Below are 18,519 nucleotides of genomic sequence, written 5' to 3' on the forward strand. Positions count from 1 at the left end.
CGACGAGAGGAAGAGGAATGCGGGCTAGATTTAACCGACGACTTGACTCAATACACTGATCGGCATATTCTAGAGAAAATTTATAGCCCGGATGAAGTTGAAGAAGCGTACACAAAGTCCTCATTGAACGAGGAGCGGGGAAAGTTTGGGAGGGGAAGTGCGACACTAGTGGTGCCCCGAGAAAGTCAAGATGTTGTTCGAAGTGTAAGTCGAAGCAACGAATAAGGTTGATGCGGATGTGGTAGGTCATCAATCTGAAGATGGTTCATCTTCAATTCAACTAAAATTTATTTATTCCGGCCGATATTGATAATGCGCGCAAGGTTTGGCGAGATGTTGGGGATGGTGGCGGTGAAGCGGAGAGGGTCGCGTACGATAGGTGAGGATGAGATTGTGCGGGGTATGGATATGGAGTGGCTCAAGAACAGGGCCTGCGTTTTCGGCGAAGGGAGCCGTCTTTTTCAAAAGTAGCAAACAAGGTGGGTGCGGATGTGGTAGTCCCGTCAATTGAAGATGGATCATCTTCATTTGAGTTGAAATTTATAGCGACAGCTGATATCGATAACGCGCTGAAAAAGTTGTCAGACAGCGGTGACATTGAAGTGGCACGGGGGTGGTGCACCGACGACCCGAGGATGAGGTGCGGGGGCATGGACATGGAGCCGTCCCAAGAGCAGGGGTCGCCGCGGGCCCGAACCACTCGTGGTTGGACTAGTGCCTGGTGAGGTTGTGGATGTTAGCGGTGCACCGGAGTGGAATGGCCGTTGACCGACGCCAAGTCGGTGGTACGAAAGCAGGATGGTGAGCCCGGCGTTGTTTCGACCACAGTGCGTGAAGATGCATCGCAAGAAGGTTTAGAGATTGGTAGCGGCATGGTCAACGAGGAAGGTGAGGGCCCTACTGAACAACGTGGTTGCCCTGGTTCATTTCAGAATGATGACAAGCCCATGGATGTTGCAGAGGGAGCAGATAAGGTTATTGTTGAAGCACCCTCCTCCGAGTTTAAGTTGCCGGAATTTGGTGTACGTTTATATCTATCGCAGAGCTAGCCGAGGCGTTTAAGGGGGTTCCGGTGAGGATTTTGGAACGACCGATGTGGCGAGCCCTTCTCAACGGCCGTTCCGCGGATGGTCGGGAAATTTATGTCCCCGGAGTAATATGGATCACCACCCTTTCCTATTTCATTCACCCGAGCCCTTACAGTGCATGGAAGTGGTCCCCGAGAATCGACTTGCACCATGGATTGTGGGGAACCCATACCGAGCGAGGGCTTTATTCTCAGAGACTGCAATTTGAATAAGAAATTATTTAGGGGTGTTTTTAAGGAAAGGAAATACGTCCTGGACTACGTATTTAACAAATCAGAAGCTTGGTTGAAAGGGTGAGTCGATTAATTTCTATGTTAAACATATTAATACTTATATGTTGTCGTAACCATGTTTGCCTTATATAAAACTTTCTTTTTTTGTAGGGAAGAATTGGCGTTTTTTTCGAGACTTTTTCTTCGTGTCACGGAGGAAGACATGTTAAACCTTGAACTCGGACGGGGAAGTTATGAATTCTCATGAATCGATTGTTGGTGCCTACTAATCAATAAGATGATGTATGACCAAAGCGCACAGTTGCATCCTCTCGTTGTTTCTTCGGGCTTAGTCACACTGTACTTGCCCTATCCTCACTCAATGCAATTTTTATAGTTCCAATTTAATTGTAACGTAAGTGTCTAAATTTAATAGCGCTGCCGTTCGTTTGAACAGAGCCCTGCACTGGAAATTTGGAAAGCCAAGAAGAAAGGCATTGTTCTTGACAAAAAGGACGAAATCTGGGCTGGGTGGGATGCTTGGATTCAATCCTGTTTGTCTCCATTTCAACTTGGATCTGATATGGTAAGTGTAAATGTGATCTATTGTGAAGTGTAAATGTCATCACACCGAAAGTGTATATGTGATTTTCACAGAAAGTGTAAATGCCTGGATGTGATTAAGAAGAAAGTGTAAATGTCATGAAATATGAAGTGTAAATGTGATACGTAGTGAAGTGTAAATGTCATGATGTATAGTGTAAATGTGATTATATAGAAAGTGTAAATATGTTGACATAGCGAGTGTAAAGGTGACTAAATAGAAAGTGTAAATGTCAGCACATATAAAGTGTAAATGTGAATATATGTAAAGTGTAAATGTCATGACATATGAAGTGTAAACGTGAGACATAGTGAACTGTAAATGTCGTGAGATATTGTGAATTGTGAATGTAATGAAATATGAAGTGTAAATGTGATACATAGTGAACTGTAAATGCCATGATGTATAGTGGAAATGTGATCATATAGAAAGTGTAAATGTGATGACATAGGGAGTGTAAAGGTGACTAAACAGGAAGTGTAAATGTCATCACATATAAAGTGTAAATGTGAATATATGGAAAGTGTAAATGTCAGCACTTAGGAAGTGTAAATGTGAGATATAGTGAAGTGTAAAAGCTATGACACAGGGAGTGTAAAGGTGACTAAATACGAAGTGTAAATGTCATGACATATATAGTGTAAATGTGAATATATGGAAAGTGTAAATGTCATGACACAGGATTTGTAAATGTGACGAATTATTGAAAGTGTAAATCTGAAATTTTTTTACGAGTGTATCTTTTATGTCTTTGTTGTCACACCCGCTGTGTCTTCATCCCGATCTTATCCGCAATAATGATCATTACAATTTGTGCATGCATAAACTTCGTTTCCGAGCGAGATAGAGTATTTGGACAACCGTCGATACGACGATGATTTTGAGAAGCTTCCATATTTTGGAATTTCCCGTATTGCGGTAATAATTATAAATAGCATACCGTAATTTGTTCTTCAGTGTTGATGTATTCTGGAATTGTAAACACTGTTTTTAAATTGACTTTTTTTTTAATTCCTTTTACAGTGTGATTTAATGGGTGCGTATCTGGAGTCTAAAGGGTTTGTCAGAGGTTCAAAGGTTGCTGGGTTCAAATTTGTGAATGTCGAATTTAAATGGCAAGGCACGGGTTATTCTGCGTTTGATTGCGGGGTGTACATGATGATACACATGCTGCTTTTCAATGGGAAGCTATTTGACTGCGCCTTAGGTGAGAGGGACGTTCTGAACCTCGTCCGGGCTGAAGTGGTGTCGATTCTTATCCTGAGTGACCATAACAAAGTGAGGGAGAGCGTTCGCTCAAGGATAACCCAATTCAGAGAAAAGTATGGTCAAGGTCTGAACCCATTTGGAAAACCTGGTCTCCAATGTTGCACGAGCGGAGTCCGGACGATGAGGAAGAGATTACGACAAGAAACGACCTCGTGTTGCGATCCCACCCCTAAACGCGTAGAAGGAAGCCCCTGTGGTCAATCCCGTAGCCATACAGCGGAAAGCGCCCCATTTGTTGTTCAAGCGTCGCCGATCGTCGGGTAGCCAACCGTTGTCACCGACGGAGCCGTCCCCGGGCGGGGGATGGCTTGGGTTGCTCAATTGACTGTAGGGCTGCTGGTACGCAAACTCTTGTTGTCTCGACCTTCTTACGGAACAATCAAAGTTTGGTCAGGGGTATTCGATCACGTCGAAAGCATGCGGTGGACTATTGCCTGTTAGACGACTACAACTTTGAAAAATCGTTAGTTCCTGCCAGTCTCTTATAACAGAGCCAATTCGTTACAATATTTAATTTGTAACTACTTCTCAATTTCTTACTATTATACGTGTGTTTTATTGCAGTGAATCAATCTCTTGGTACAGTAGGCATGCCACGCTGCGCCGGTCCGACATCATGACCATGCTTCCTGAGGTTGTAATGTCGCCTGTTGTCATTGAGTCGTGGGTCGCTTTTTCTTTGAACCATTTGGAGTCTCTTTGAACACTTACTTCCTAGGATGGCCTTCTTTGGGATACGTCATATGGTACACCCCCTCCCTCCCCCTCCCCAAGACAAAGCCTCAAAGTTATACATTAGTTCTTTCTTTTATTATGAAGTCTCACTCACTCCCATAAACAGGAATGTATCATGCAGCTTATGGATATACGTGAAGCGTGCTCACGGTCTAATGACATCGATCGGTGTATCACATTTGGGATACCTTCATCCAGGATGTGATAAAACTTTCAACCCGAATGCCGAGTTTATCTTCGTACCTGGCAACATTGGTGGTCACTTTGCATGCGTGTGTATAAATTTTGGACAACAAACTGTGGATCTCCTTGACTACCAACATCATGCCAACTGGGATTAGTCTGAAATGTGCAATGTTACTCGCCAAGTGGCATCAGCTGTTAGCGATTATTTGGACGTCAGAACGGACAGGGGATATGAGATTACTAGCTTTGAGCATCGGCAAATCCCGTTCAGGCGCCAAACACCCCTTCCTAACATAACAGAATCAGGGATTTTTCGTATGATGTATATCTTTGATGTACGAGGGTCATCCTTTTGAGCATCCGACTTGGAGAGGAAGAGGAATCGACGGTACTTGGTAGTCGAGTTGGTGGCGACGCTTGTTCTAGCCGACGAAATGTCACATGAGACATTTTGAAGCAAAGTTGAATGGGTTTATCGCTGGAAAAGAAGATTTATGGGCCAAGTTACAAAAGAAGCGCAAAATTAAGGCTGTGTTGTCGAAAAAGTGAACAATTTGTGGACATATTTTTTTTTAAAATGTATTTTATTTGGCAATCTTGAACTTAGTAAATAATGTTTTGATCTGTGGTTGGCAATGTTTGCAAGTGTAAGCTTTACAGTAATAAAGTGTAATTGTAAATTACACTAATGAAGTGTAATGGTTGACTATTTTTTGGCATTTATAATCATAGTTTATTCAAAGTGTAAATGTTAACACACTTAAAGTGTAAATGTTAACACTGTCAGTGTCAACTTTAAACATACTGAAAGTGTGAATATAAACACACTGAAATTAAATTGAATGCAGTGTAAATGTGGTGACATGGGAAGTGTAAATGTGAACAAAAAAAGTGTAAATAAGAACAAATAGGAAGTGTAAATTTGAATATAGGAGAAGTGTAAATGTGAACAAATAAAGTGTAAAACTGACTAAATTGGAAGTGTAAATGTGAAGATATTCAAAGTGTAAATGTGAGGATATAGTATGTGTAAATGTGAAGTTCTTGGAAGTGTAAATGTCTTTGACATGGGAAGTGTAAATGTTAACACCAGTTATTTGAAAATAAGTGTAACTGTTACTTGAAATAACATAAGTAATCCAAAATAAGTTCAAGTAACACAATGTTTGGATATCTAATAAAACAGAGAGATTTTGGTCTTATGCCAGTGTAACTCTAACGTTGGTGTTACTAAAAGTTACACCAACTGCGATTCAAAGTTCTGTTGCCATGAGACCAATTCTTATCGCCCGCTCGTTATAGCACATCAAAGTTTTAAGTTACACACTCAAAATATATAGAGCAACACTTGTCACTGATCTGACGTCTATTCTTCTCCTGACTCCAGCTCTTCCTCGTCCTCTCCTTCATCCTCTTCTGGTTCAGACGACCCTTCGCACAATGGCGTGTGTGCTGAGAAGGGGTTAGGGCAGTTTCTCTTGTCGTGATTTGCCATTCTCTTGCAATTCTTACACTTACGTTTGGGTTTCCTAGCCAACACCATTGCTTTTGTTTTGGCTGACAGCAATCTTTTTCCGGTCCCCTTGTTTTTCGAATTCTTTGGTGGCAATATCGTCACTACCTCACATGCCGTACAATTCAGAAATTTCTCCATTTGTTGATTTTTATTCAACACTTCCCCTAATGGTGACAGGGACTGTCTAAATGATCTAATTACAGCGGAAAAGCTGTCAACATCAGCTATTCCTTTGTCTCGAAGGAGCCCTGACTTCATGAACTTTGACCACATTATTGACATTGCAATTTGTTTTTCATCGATGACTTGCATGTTTTCTGTTCCTTCACCATTAGATTTGAAAATCCTTAATCGGAGATACTCTTTCATCCATCTATTCGTAACATAATCTTTGGTATAGTCTTTATCCCATTCTTTGAAAAAATCCATATTATATGGCGGCATAGGATTCCGGTTCTTTCAAACATCGTACAACTGTAGCTTGCTTTACGTGTACCTGTGTCATCAGATAAAGCTATCATGTAAGTGTGAACTTTAAAAATAGTGTCACTTATGTAAAGTGTAAATGTATTGAATTGTAAAGTGTAAATGTTAAGTCATTAGAAGTGTAAATGTAATGATCTAAAGTGTAAATGTCATGAATTGTAAAGTGTAAATGCTAAGTAATTAGAAGTGTAAATGTAATCTAATAGGAAGTGTAAATGTTAAGGTATTAGAAGTGTAAATGTTAAGTTATAGGGGATTTACATGTGTAAATGTCATATGATGTAAAGTGTAAATGTCATGAATGTAGTGTAAATGTCAATAAGTGGAAAAGTGTAAATGTTAAGGTATAGGAAGTGTAAATGTCATATGATGTAAAGTGTAAATGTCATGAATTGTAAAGTGTAAATGCTAAGTAATTAGAAGTGTAAATGTAATCTAATAGGAAGTGTAAATGTTAAGTCATTAGAAGTGTAAATGTAATGATCTAAAGTGTAAATGTCATGAATTGTAAAGTGTAAATGCTAAGTAATTAGAAGTGTAAATGTAATCTAATAGGAAGTGTAAATGTTAAGGTATTAGAAGTGTAAATGTTAAGTTATAGGGGATTTACATGTGTAAATGTCATATGATGTAAAGTGTAAATGTCATCAATTGTAAAGTGTAAATGTTAAGTTAATAGAAGTGTATATGCAAACTAATAGGAAGTGTAAATGTAAACTAATGGGAAGTGTAAATGTTAAGTTATTAGAAGTGTAAATGTTAAGTTATAGGAATTTAAAAGAGGTAAAAACAGAAAGTGTAAATGTCATAGGAAGTGTAAACTACCTGGACTGTACACAACTTCAAAATTCTTCTTTCTGGTTGAATCTTTGACAATAGTTATCTCTAGCTCGCCTCTCTCAGTGAAACCTCCTGTTCTACATGTATCAATTGAGAAGAAGGCTTCTTGTTTGAATTTGTTGAAAGCTGAATAGGTGTACACCTTTGCAGCATGAATCTCTAATGCCAGATGTGTTGACGCCGTTGCGGACGAGTGCTTATCCATGTTGTCAAGCTGCTTCTGTGTATGTCTTTGTTGGTCCATAGCGCTCTCAAAACGCATCCAAAACTCAACCAATGTTCCTGACTTGTGCTCAAACCTCTTGAAAAAGCTATTTTCGCTCTCTGATCTTTGAGTTGTCCTCATAATCGACGCCATCCTCAAGTCTCTGCAATGCGCCATCACCCACTGTCCCCTTATAGCATATGTATCTGCAAACCAATCATTTACGCCAACACCATGATCTTGAATTATTTGCTCCCAGAGACCATCAAATTCTGCTGCCTCAAGCTCATCGTCCCATATAATGTTATCAATTTTACAGATGAACTCATTATAGTCGCTTCTCGAGACGCCAAACTTATTTGGCATTTTGTTCATTATATGCCACATACAGAACCGATGGCGCGCTGTCTTGAAAACAAGAGGGACAGATTTGATAATACCTGGGTCCTGATCTGTAATAATGTACTCGGGTTCCTTACCCCCCATTGCTTGTAAAAACCGGCTGAAAACCCAATTAAACGACTCATAATCTTCCCTTGCAATTAGAGCCCCACGAACGTCACGGATCGTTTATGGTGGTCAACACCGTGAATGGTGTGAATACCATAGAATACTTATTGGTGGAGTAAGTTGGGTCGAATGACACCGCATCACCAAAAATTTTGTAATTATCTCGGGCGGTACCGTCCGCCCATATGGCCCTACGTAGTCGCCATCATCGTCAAGGTCATAGTCAAAGTAGAAACCTATTCTTGTTTGAGTTATTTCCTTGAAATGGTCAACAAACAACTGACCATCTCGTTCGTGAATGAAACATTTAACATCCCTATGGAAGTTCTTAAAATCATTTAAGCTTGCTCCAATGTTTTCGTATCCATTCACTTGTTCTTTGCAGATTACGTATGTTTTTGTTGCTCCTATCTTGTTTGCCAATCGTCATTAACAGACACGTCATATAAATATAACATGAATGGAATTATTTATTTAGTATAGAGACTGATTATGTATTACAAACCCTTGAGTTTGACACGATTATCATCTTGTGATAATCTGTTATGTTACGCGACAATTTCTGGAACTCTCTGTCCTTAAGTGAGATAAGCTCGTGATTGTGACCCTCGTGGAACCGGTCAATTACTAAAAGACCATTCTTCATATATAGTCGTATCCTCGCTTTACACCCCACTCTAGTGACCCTGAATATCCCTCGTGAATTCTCCCATCCGATCCGCCATCCTTATCTTTTCTGGGCTTCTTGTGAGCGAAACCTTCTCGATTGCAGACGACGAGCTTTGACTTGATCTCACCGCCACGCCATTTTTTTGTTGTGTACCTACGTACATCAAACCCACAAGCAATGGCGTATATCTTATAAAAAGTCACTGCATCCTCAACCCCCCAAACTCCTAGCCGATGTACGGTGTAAACCTCTTCTCCACCTCCTTACACAGCTCTTGCCTGTCAGGTTGAACCCCATTCTGTTTTACCAAGTCTGTAAATGTGCACAGAGTGTAAGTGTAAATGTAAATGTCCTCAGATATGAAGTGTAAATTTTCTGTTCTAAAAGTGTAAATGTCATCAAAAGTGTAAATGTCAGAACTATAGTAAAAATAAACATCCAAAAGTGTAAGTGTAAATGTCAGTAGAAACAAAGTGTAAATGTGCTGTTCCGAAAGTGTAAATGTCATCAAAAGTGTAAATGTCAAAACTATAGTAAAAGTAAACATCCAAAAGTGTAAGTGTAAATGTCAGTAGAAACAAAGTGTAAATGTGTTGTAATGTCATGTGTAAATGTCAGCAAAAGTGTAAATGTCAGCAGAAATGCAGTGTAAATGTGATTCTTTATAAGTGTAAATGTCAACAAAAGTGTAAATTTTTTCAGAATGCTAACACAAATTAAAACTATAATATTAACAGAAAGTGTAAATGTAAAACTATAGCAAAAAGAGTAAACATCCAAATGTGTAGCAGAAACGAAGTATAAATGTGATTGTCTGAAAGTGTAAATGTCAACAAAAGTGTAAAAGTACACCAAAAGTGTAAACGTGAGCAGCAATACAGTGTAAATGTGATGCTTTAAAAGTGTAAATGTCAACAAAAGTGGAAATGTCAACAAAAATATAACAATAAAAATGCAAATGTATTGAATTGTAAAGTGTAAATGTTAAGTCATTAGAAGTGTAAATGTAATGATCGAAAGTGTAAATGTCATGAATTGTAAAGTGTAAATGCTAAGTAATTAGAAGTGTAAATGTTAAGGTATTAGAAGTGTAAATGTTAAGTTATAGGGGATTTACGTGAAAATGTCATATGATGTAAAGTGTACCTGTGTACAGTACAGGAAAAGTGTAAACGTGAGCAGTAATGCAGTGTAAATGTGAGGCTTTAAAAGTGTAAATGTCAATAAAAGTGTAAATGTTGTCAGAATGCTAATTCACATAAAAAATATAACAATAAAAAGTGTAAATGTAAAACTATAGCTAAAATGTTCATGTAAATGTTGTCAGAATGCGTTCATGCTAATTTAAACTCAAATTAATGAAAACCCAGCAGGAAGATTTAATTCTAACAATGTTCATTTCAAACCCAGTAACAAATAATCAAAACAAGAATGAACAAATTCGATGACATGCAAATATGCAAAACTGTAATGTTTACCTTCATCCTTCCTATTCAACTGAAAAATATGAAAATGTGACTGAAAACAATTAATAAAATGAAGAAATACCATTGATGCCATCTATTATTTGCATGTTTACGCTGATTTGGAGGATTTAGAGAGAACTTTAGCTTCGTTTGGAGATGAAAGAACCCAGTTTTAGAGAGAAGAAAGAAAAAAAAAGGTTGGAATTAAGTGTGTGCAGGAAGGAAGAATGTGGGAAGTGGAAACATAGTACAAAGGATATATGGTTTTGTCCGCAGGAAATAATCATTGGTAAGAACAATTCGCATGAATTGTTGTCCTCTCTCATAGCCATGCTTTTCCCTTTTTTTTTTTTTGGCCTACATTTTGTAAAAAATCTCCATCATAGATGTTGTCCATCTAAGGGTCCTTATAAGGACTTAAGGACTCAAATGAGGTAAGGGACTCATTAGATCTTACCTCTATATATATATATATATATATATATATATATATATATATATATATATATATATATATATATATATATATATATATATATATATATATATATATATATATATATATATATATTAATTTGTTGAGGTGTTGGAAGCTAAGTGGTGTGACACACACAATGGGACACCAAATGGGACAGAGGATCTTCACTGTGATAACTTAGGCTCTGTTTGGCAAGACATTTCAGATATCTGATTTGGTCAAAGTAGCTTATTTGACCAAAATTTCAGTTACCTTATTTTTTTTTTGTAAGCGTTTGACAAGTAGCTTATTTAACCAAATAAGCTACCTGAAATGAAATGCTACCTAGAGTAGCATTTGAGATTTCAGGCACCTGATTTGATTTGCTTTTCCGTCTTTACCCCTTAAATTTATACTATTAAATCATTATCATATCCTTTTACGTCATTTCATCAAAATCAGTTACCATTTCAGTTAGTGTGCCAAACACTTTTTTATATAATCAACTACTTTATCAGTTCCTAGTTTTCAGCTACCTCATCAATTACCTTTTCAGGTTTCAGTTAGTTTTTCAGTTTTCAGCTACCTTTTTAGGTTTCAGCTACTTTTTCAGTACTACATTTTCAGTTAGTTTTACCAAACAAAGCCTTAATGACATATTTTCCACTCACAATAAATATGGAAATAACTACATTTTAGATTCATGTAACGAGAATAAAATATCCTCAATACGATGACAAAATTAGATCTTGGGTCCATGGGTTCGTTTAATCTTTTTATAATTCTACATTTAGAATTTTTTTTAATGAGAGTAAAATCTTACCAAGTAAAGTTATTACCTTGTGAGAATAATCTTACCAACTTTTTTTTTGAAAGAAAAGAACAATTCATTAACAGAACGTCATACAACATTTACAAAGGATAAGTATAATCGAAAACAAATCTAATGGAAATGAAAGAAAAATAATTTTCTTATAAACTAGGTATTTCAAAACAACATCTAACAATTCGGCTCGTCCTATTATCGCAATCTTAATGTAGCTTTTGAAGGGATCCTTCATTTGATTTATGAGATAAATTTTAAATCTGGCTGGTTCCAAAGATTATTGAAAAATCACTTGTACCCTTGGAAAGAACACGCTACTAACTACTCTTGACCATATTACTGATGAGACTAAACCCACGAATAAATGAAAAAACCCTAAAATAAGGAACAGAAAAACGATTCTCACCAAAAGGGAGACTTTTATTGAATTGAAAATAGATATGTATACTGTGTTGAACAAACAAAGTCACAACCAACGAGTCCTAGTCTTACTCCTACAATTTAGCTTTTAGTTAATTATAGCACATGCTCATTATCTCTAATTCCTACTATTTAGTCATTAGTTAGACTAGGTTGTTGTTATTTTTTTTGATAAAATGTAAGTATATATATCAAAAAAGAGAGTCACCATACAATGGGATCGGGACATTCATCAAGCAGACGACATGTGCACGGCCCATATTACATCTTTGCCCAAACAGCAGCCCAAAAAACACAACAAAACAAAATTCAATCTAACAAAACCTGATTCACAAAATCAGATTGTGAAGAAGGAACCCTTAAAAAATTCGACATCTTACCAACATCCCCCTTTTTCGTTCATCTGTCAACAACAAATCAATCCCCATTATCCAAAAGCTCCTGAATCCAATTTACCTCTCTTCGAGTCAATCTCCTTCTATCCAGTCCTCTGATTCTCATTTGCAGCTCTTCTTTGATCATTCTCGCAAGCTTGTGTGGTCGGATAAGCAGAAAATCGTATCTGCTTCTATTCCTTTGATGCCAAACAAAATAAATACATGCATTAACAACAGCATCTAGGATCCCCAGTTGAACCTGAGTTCCATTTCTCCCCAGTCGCCAAGAGATCCAATCATTTGCAGGGATGTGGATTCCTAGCCATCCTCCAATTTGAAGGAGCAGTCTCTTGCTATACGGGCAGTAAAAAAAAAGATGCTCCAATGTTTCTTCCAATCTTCCGCATATGCAACAGGTATTATCCTCGCTGATTCCTAACTTGTGTAATTTACTTTTAGTATTCATATTTCCATGATGAAAAATCCATGCTATAAAGCCATGTTTTGGAACAGTCCAAGTATTCCATACCAAGCCCGACCATGGGACATCCAGTGATTTAGCTCGTAGGAATTCATATCCTTTAGAGATCGTATATTTATTACCACTAGGATCCCAGGTTTGTTGCTGATATGCTAGATGTAGATCCCCTTTCACTTGACAAATCTTTCTCCAGTACCATGATGAATTAGTGGTTGGTGAATAATCCTGCCAAACGGATCCCCTTATGTAGATGTTATTAACCCATTTGACCCATAAAAGATCTGGCTTAGTGTAAATCCACCAAACCAGTTTGCCCCTCTGTTTGCTTTGTTCCACATAATGTCCTGCTTAAGGCCAAGACCTCCTTCTTTTTTTGGCCTACACACTTTATCCCAAGCAACCAAGGGTGATCTCAGGTAATCTACTCCTCCATCCCATAGGAAGTTCCTGCAAACTTGTTCAATGCTAGTAATGATACCAGTTGGTAAGATGAACATTTGGCCCCAATAGTTATGCAATGTCTTAAGCACAGCCCTGACCAATACCAACCTTCCTGCATATGATAACTTCCTGGCTCCCAGAGTTCTTATTCTAGCCACAATCTTATCAATGAGAGGCTTGCAATCTTGAGCATTAAGTCTGGTAGTCTTAATAGGCACCCCTAGGTACCTGAATGGAAGTTTACCTTCAATTAGCCCAGAAACTCTTAGGAAGTCAAACTTCAAAGGTTCTTTCACCCCATTAAAATACACATTGGACTTCCCTTTACTCATCTTGAGTCCTGAAGTAGCTGAAAAAGTTGAGAATGTCCTGATAATAGTCATCATTGATGTAGCCTCTCCCTTACTAAAAAGCAATAGATCATCTGCAAACATAAGATGAGAGAGCCTCATAGATGAACATAGGGGATGGAACTTGAATCCCATTGTAGAAGTAGAAATCACCAATAACCTTGATAGATACTCCATACATATGGTAAACAGCAAGGGAGAGAGAGGATCCCCATGTCTCAATCCTCTTTGACCTTTGAAGAAGCCAAACATGTTCCCATTTAAATTAAGAGAATAAGTGGCAGAAGTGAGACACTGCATAATCCACCCTTTGAAAACACCTGGAAATTTAAGAGCCTCCATCATTTGGTCAAGAAATTCCCATTCAATAGTGTCATAGGCTTTTTGGAGATCCATCTTTATCAGGCATCTAGGAGCCACTGCCTTCTTCTCATACATTCTAATAAGATCCTGACAAATTAAAATATTTTCCATAATGCTTCTCCCCTGAATAAAGCCTCCTTGATTTTGTGAGATGATGTCAGGTAAAACAAGGGCTAGCTTATTACAAATCAATTTAGAAATGCATTTGTATAGCACATTGCAACAGGCAATAGGTCTGTACTCAAGAACAGAAGAGGGGTTTGTCACTTTAGGAATGAGAGTGAGAAGTGTTGTGTTCAGTTGTTTGAGGAGCATACCTGATTGGAAAAAATCAGAAATAGCATTACAGATCCCAACTCCCACAATTTCCCAGGAGTCTTTAAAAAATTGACTAGAGTACCCATCAGGTCCTGGTGCCTTATCATTAGGTATACTGAACATAACCTCTTTTATCTCCTGATGCGTAATAGGACTTAAGAGCTTCTGACAATGGGCTTCAGTACACATCTTGCCTTTTTGAACCACTGATTTTTTAACTTGGAGAGTCTGGTTTTTAGATTCTAAAAGCATGTTATAGTATTCCAGAAAAGCCATCTGTATACCATCTTTAGTAGTATGCATCCTACCATTGTGATCTTTAATCTGATAGATAGAATTTTTATTTCTTCTAGCCTTGAGGAGTCCATGAAAATAGGAAGAATTAGTGTCACCCTCAGTCAGCCAATGAGCTTTTGCTTTTTGCCTTAAGAATTTCAGTTTAGCTTCATGTAAGAAAAAGAATTGTTTATGAGCTCCATATTCCTTCTTAATTAGATCAGCATCCCCTGGGGCTTGAGTCAGCAACTGTTGTATGTGAGTCAAACTAACCTGAGCTAAGTCAGATTGAGTCTCCACATCACTAAAATGAGTTCTATTGAGCTGCTTTAGCTTAGGCTTCAACAACTTAAGTTTCCTAACCACCCCATACATGTGTGTCCCTCTGATAGTTTGATTCCAACAAGTTGTGACACACTCTTTAAAATCAGACGCCTTGCTCCACATATTAAAATATTTGAAAGCTCTTTTGTGAGACTGGGTATTAGCAGCAGTGACTAGGCAAGGAGTGTGATAAAAAAGACCTTCAGGTAGAAAGTTTGCAAAATACTCAGGTAACTGGACTGACCATTCATGATTCTGAAATATTCTATCCAGTCTACTATAAACCTTTGTTTCAGGGGCCTGTTTGTTATTCCAAGTATAGAAGGCTCCAGTAGAAGGCATATCACACAAGTTACAGTCCTCAATGCACTGTTGGAAAGGCTCTGCTTCAGAGTGAGAAACATGTCCTCCCAACCTCTCATGTGTCTGGGACACACAATTAAAATCTCCCCTAGTTGACCAGGGACCACTGACTTGTACAACTATCCTTCTAAGACTGTTCCAAAGTTCCTCTCTCTCTTTATCTCCATTGAAAGCATAAACTAGGGAATGATGGAATTGCTATTGTGTGGACTTATCTGTGACCAAGAAGTGCATAAACTGGGCATTGTATTCTAAAACCAAGATATCCACCATTGTGGGATTCCACAATAGCCAGATTCTCCCTCTCTTATGGTAGGCTGAATTGGTGGTCACACACCAATCCTTAAAAACATTATTAACAGTTTTATTAAGATTTTGTGGTTTTATTTTTGTTTCAAGAAGACCAAAAAAACCAACATTATTTGAATGAAGAAATCTATTAACAAACTTCTGTTTCCCCTCCCTATTCATCCCCCTCACATTCCAAAATCCAAAATTAATCATGGGGTAAGATGGATAGGGTCAATACCATTAGTACCAACTCCTGCTCTAGGAGAACTTGTACCACCTCCTGCTCTAGGAGAACTTGTACCACTTAATACCTCCTTGTAGGTAGGAGATACCTGATGATCCGAGTTGTCTACAGCTTGTCTTGTTACTCTCAATGGCCTGCCTGGAGACCTTGAGCCCCCTTCCAGATTTTGTATCATTATAGCAGGGGTTTGATTATTATTTTGTTGAATATGCAGGTCTGATCCTTGCTCTTGTACCCGTACAGTAGCTTGAACAGATAAAGTAGCATTACTGGCTGCATGACTTGTATCTTTTTGCTTTTGGACTGGTCTCCACACTTTCCGAGGAACCTGCCTTGATTGCACAGGTTTGCCCTTTCTGCAACTCTCTTTCTCATGTCCAAGAAGTTTACATTTAGTACACTGATATATGATTTATTTACACCTTATTTCCCTCTTTCTTTTATGCATTCCGACTCATATCAAGTCGGTTTCGTGTGCCTTTCCTTGCATTTTGTGCCCAATCCCCGTACTTGTTATTTTGTGTATCCTTTTGCAGGAACCGAGTCGAGTATAGAGGAATTGGGGCAAGAAAGGGCATTCCAATGCCTTTACATGAAGAAGAGGTGAAAATGCTGTATGTTGTGTTTTGCCGGAACACGTCCCAAGCCTTGCCAAGGAAAATGAAGAAATGATCCGAGGGTAGTGTTCTACCGGCAGGCCGGCAACCGGCCCACCGGTAGAACACAACATCCTGAATTAAAATTGAATTGGAAGAGGAAGAGAAGCTTGACCTCGCTACCGGTTGGAGCACCGGTAGCCGGTCCACCGGCAAGACGCAACATCAGAGGAATTTGAAGACTCTGAAGGTAGTGTTCTGTCGGCAGGCCGGCAGCCGGTCCACCGACAGAACACACTTGCCAGCTAAATTTCCAAAGTTGGAGTTATTCTGACCGCCCCCCGGTAGGAGCGCCAGCGACTGTCCCGGTCCACCGTAACGCAGCGCAGCACAGGAATTGGGCTTTTCTCTTCCTTTCTTCTTAATCTTGGGCAAGCCTTTAAATACCCCCTCCTTAAACCCTTTGTACACACAACCCTAGATCTGAGAATTTTCCATAAATATTTGTAATCTTTCCTTAATCAAGCTTTAACCTTTCCTTAATAATTAGTAATTACTTAGTGAAATTAGTTAGTATTAGTAAGAATCAATTGTTTACACTTGGTTTTTGAAGATTGTATTGGGAGATTTTGGAGGTTTTCCTTCTTATTATTCAATCAAGCAATCACCTTTACTTGTGTTGGTATATCTCCTCTCTTATTTACTTGTCAATCATTTGTTTACATTTTGTTTTTGTCTCTTATAATTGCTATAATCATCTCCATGTTTTCTCTCTATGTTGTTTGTTCTTCTCCTCTTATTAGCATGATTAATTCCAACATGAGTGAGTAGTTACCCTTCTAAGGTTTAGGGGGAGCCTAAATAGGATTAGTGGGCATGATTAGTTGATAAGTTTTGAGTCTTTGGTGTAGGAATTTGTTTTTCTTAGCATTGCATACAAGGTGTTTGACGAATTGTGTGAGTGAAAGCTTGTGTCTTTTTGTCTTACTAACTTAATTCCTCCTTTGAATGAAAATTTGTTGGTGGTCTTGTTGCATGTTTTGAATTAGTTGTTGCTCAACGAAAGTTGGTAACCGCCCCTAGGACGAACCCTCACCTTAGACTATTTTATCGACTTGTCGCCCCTAGTTCATTTAGGTGACCCCGAAGACCCTAGTCTTTTAATCAATCGTAGCCATCTTCATTCAATCGTTTATTTAGTTGCTCTAGTAGTTAAAATCAAAACCCTTTTCCTTCATTTTTGACTACACTTGACTCTTAGTTAGGCTAAGTGGAAACCCCCGCCGTCTTCGTGTTCGACCCCGATTTACAACTAAATTGGGTTATTATTGTTGGTGGTAAGTGTGTTGACCCCACCGTTGAAAACTTACCCATCAAATGGCGCCGTTGCCGGGGATGGCGTTAGATTATGCTTAGTTTTTGCTTAGAGTCTTTGCTTTAGTCTTATCTCAATTGTTAGTTTGTTTTAGTAGTTGTGTGTTCTTTGTAGAGTGTGTGATTTCTTTCCTTCCCCTAGTGTGTAAAAACACTAGGAGACTAACGATTTGTCAAGTGCATGCCTAGAAGGAACCACCAAGCTCTTCTCTTCAACTCCGACTCCGAAAGGCTTTTTAGGACCTTGAGGACAAGGACCCTTGAGAGAGTTAGGAATAGTTCCCCTCAAGCAAACTTGGACCAACCAAATTCACACATCCCACAAAATATTGATACCACAACCACACTTCAACCAAACCTCACAATTGAGACTCTACTAGAAAACCCTTTTCATAACTTCCCTAATTATAATAGCCCACCTCAAACACCACCACATCAAATACCAAATCCACCACCACAAATGGCTTTTAGAGATCATAACCGGCCTAACCATAATGATTCGTGTAACCCTATCAATTTTGGCACCTTGGCCCCAAACAACTTTGAAATGCATCCCGCCCAAGTCGGGTTAATTGAGAAGGACTTGTTCGGGGGGCATATTGAAGAGGATGCCCATGCTCATCTCCGGAAGTTTAAGAGGAAAGTTTCAATGATGAAAAAGAATGGGGTGTCCGAAGACACCTTGAGAATGATGTTGTTTCCGTTTTCATTGACGGGCAAAGCGGACCGATGGTTGAACATTCACCCACCGGATACTTTAACTACTTGGGATGCTTTGGCTAAAGCATTCATGGCCAAATATTACCCTTCCTCAAAGACCGCGATGCTCCGTAATGAGATTCATACGTTTCAACAAGAGGATGGGGAGTCTTTGGGTGAAGCTTGGGACAGTTATCAAGGCTTGATAGCAAGTTGCCCCCACCATGGAATACCGGAATGGTACATCACTCAAAAATTCTTCCAAACTTTGCTACCAAGGACTAAGGAGATGGTAAATGCCTCCGCAGGGGGAGGATTTGATCACTTGAGTGATGAAGATGGCACGACATTGATCAAGAAAATGGTAGATTCGGAGGCAAACTATGGTTCTAGAGGAAACATGCTAAGAAGGAATGGGAAGTTTCCTAAGGAAAACGCCTCCAACTCCGAGGCAAATGCCAAGCTCGACTTACTCACAAAACAATTTGAGAAGTTTTCAAGAAATCAAGTGAACCAAGCCGCAACCTCATAT

General features: G+C 38.7%; 1 protein-coding gene and 1 non-coding gene across 2 annotated transcripts; both read right to left on the minus strand.

The window, feature by feature from the left end:
* Positions 1–5,460: 5,460 nt before the first annotated feature.
* LOC141620777 (uncharacterized) lies at positions 5,461–6,039 on the minus strand. Its single transcript, XM_074437561.1, has one exon. It carries the CDS (start codon positions 6,037–6,039, stop codon positions 5,461–5,463), a length of 579 nt encoding a protein of 192 aa, XP_074293662.1.
* Positions 6,040–18,111: 12,072 nt separating this feature from the next.
* On the minus strand, positions 18,112–18,218 carry LOC141624935 (small nucleolar RNA R71). Its single transcript, XR_012534738.1, has one exon. It is a non-coding gene; the product is annotated as a small nucleolar RNA R71 (small nucleolar RNA).
* Between the last annotated feature and the right edge of the window lie 301 nt (positions 18,219–18,519).

This window comes from Silene latifolia, chromosome X (genome assembly GCF_048544455.1).
Source record: "Silene latifolia isolate original U9 population chromosome X, ASM4854445v1, whole genome shotgun sequence".
In the NCBI taxonomy this organism is placed as follows: Eukaryota; Viridiplantae; Streptophyta; class Magnoliopsida; order Caryophyllales; family Caryophyllaceae; genus Silene; species Silene latifolia.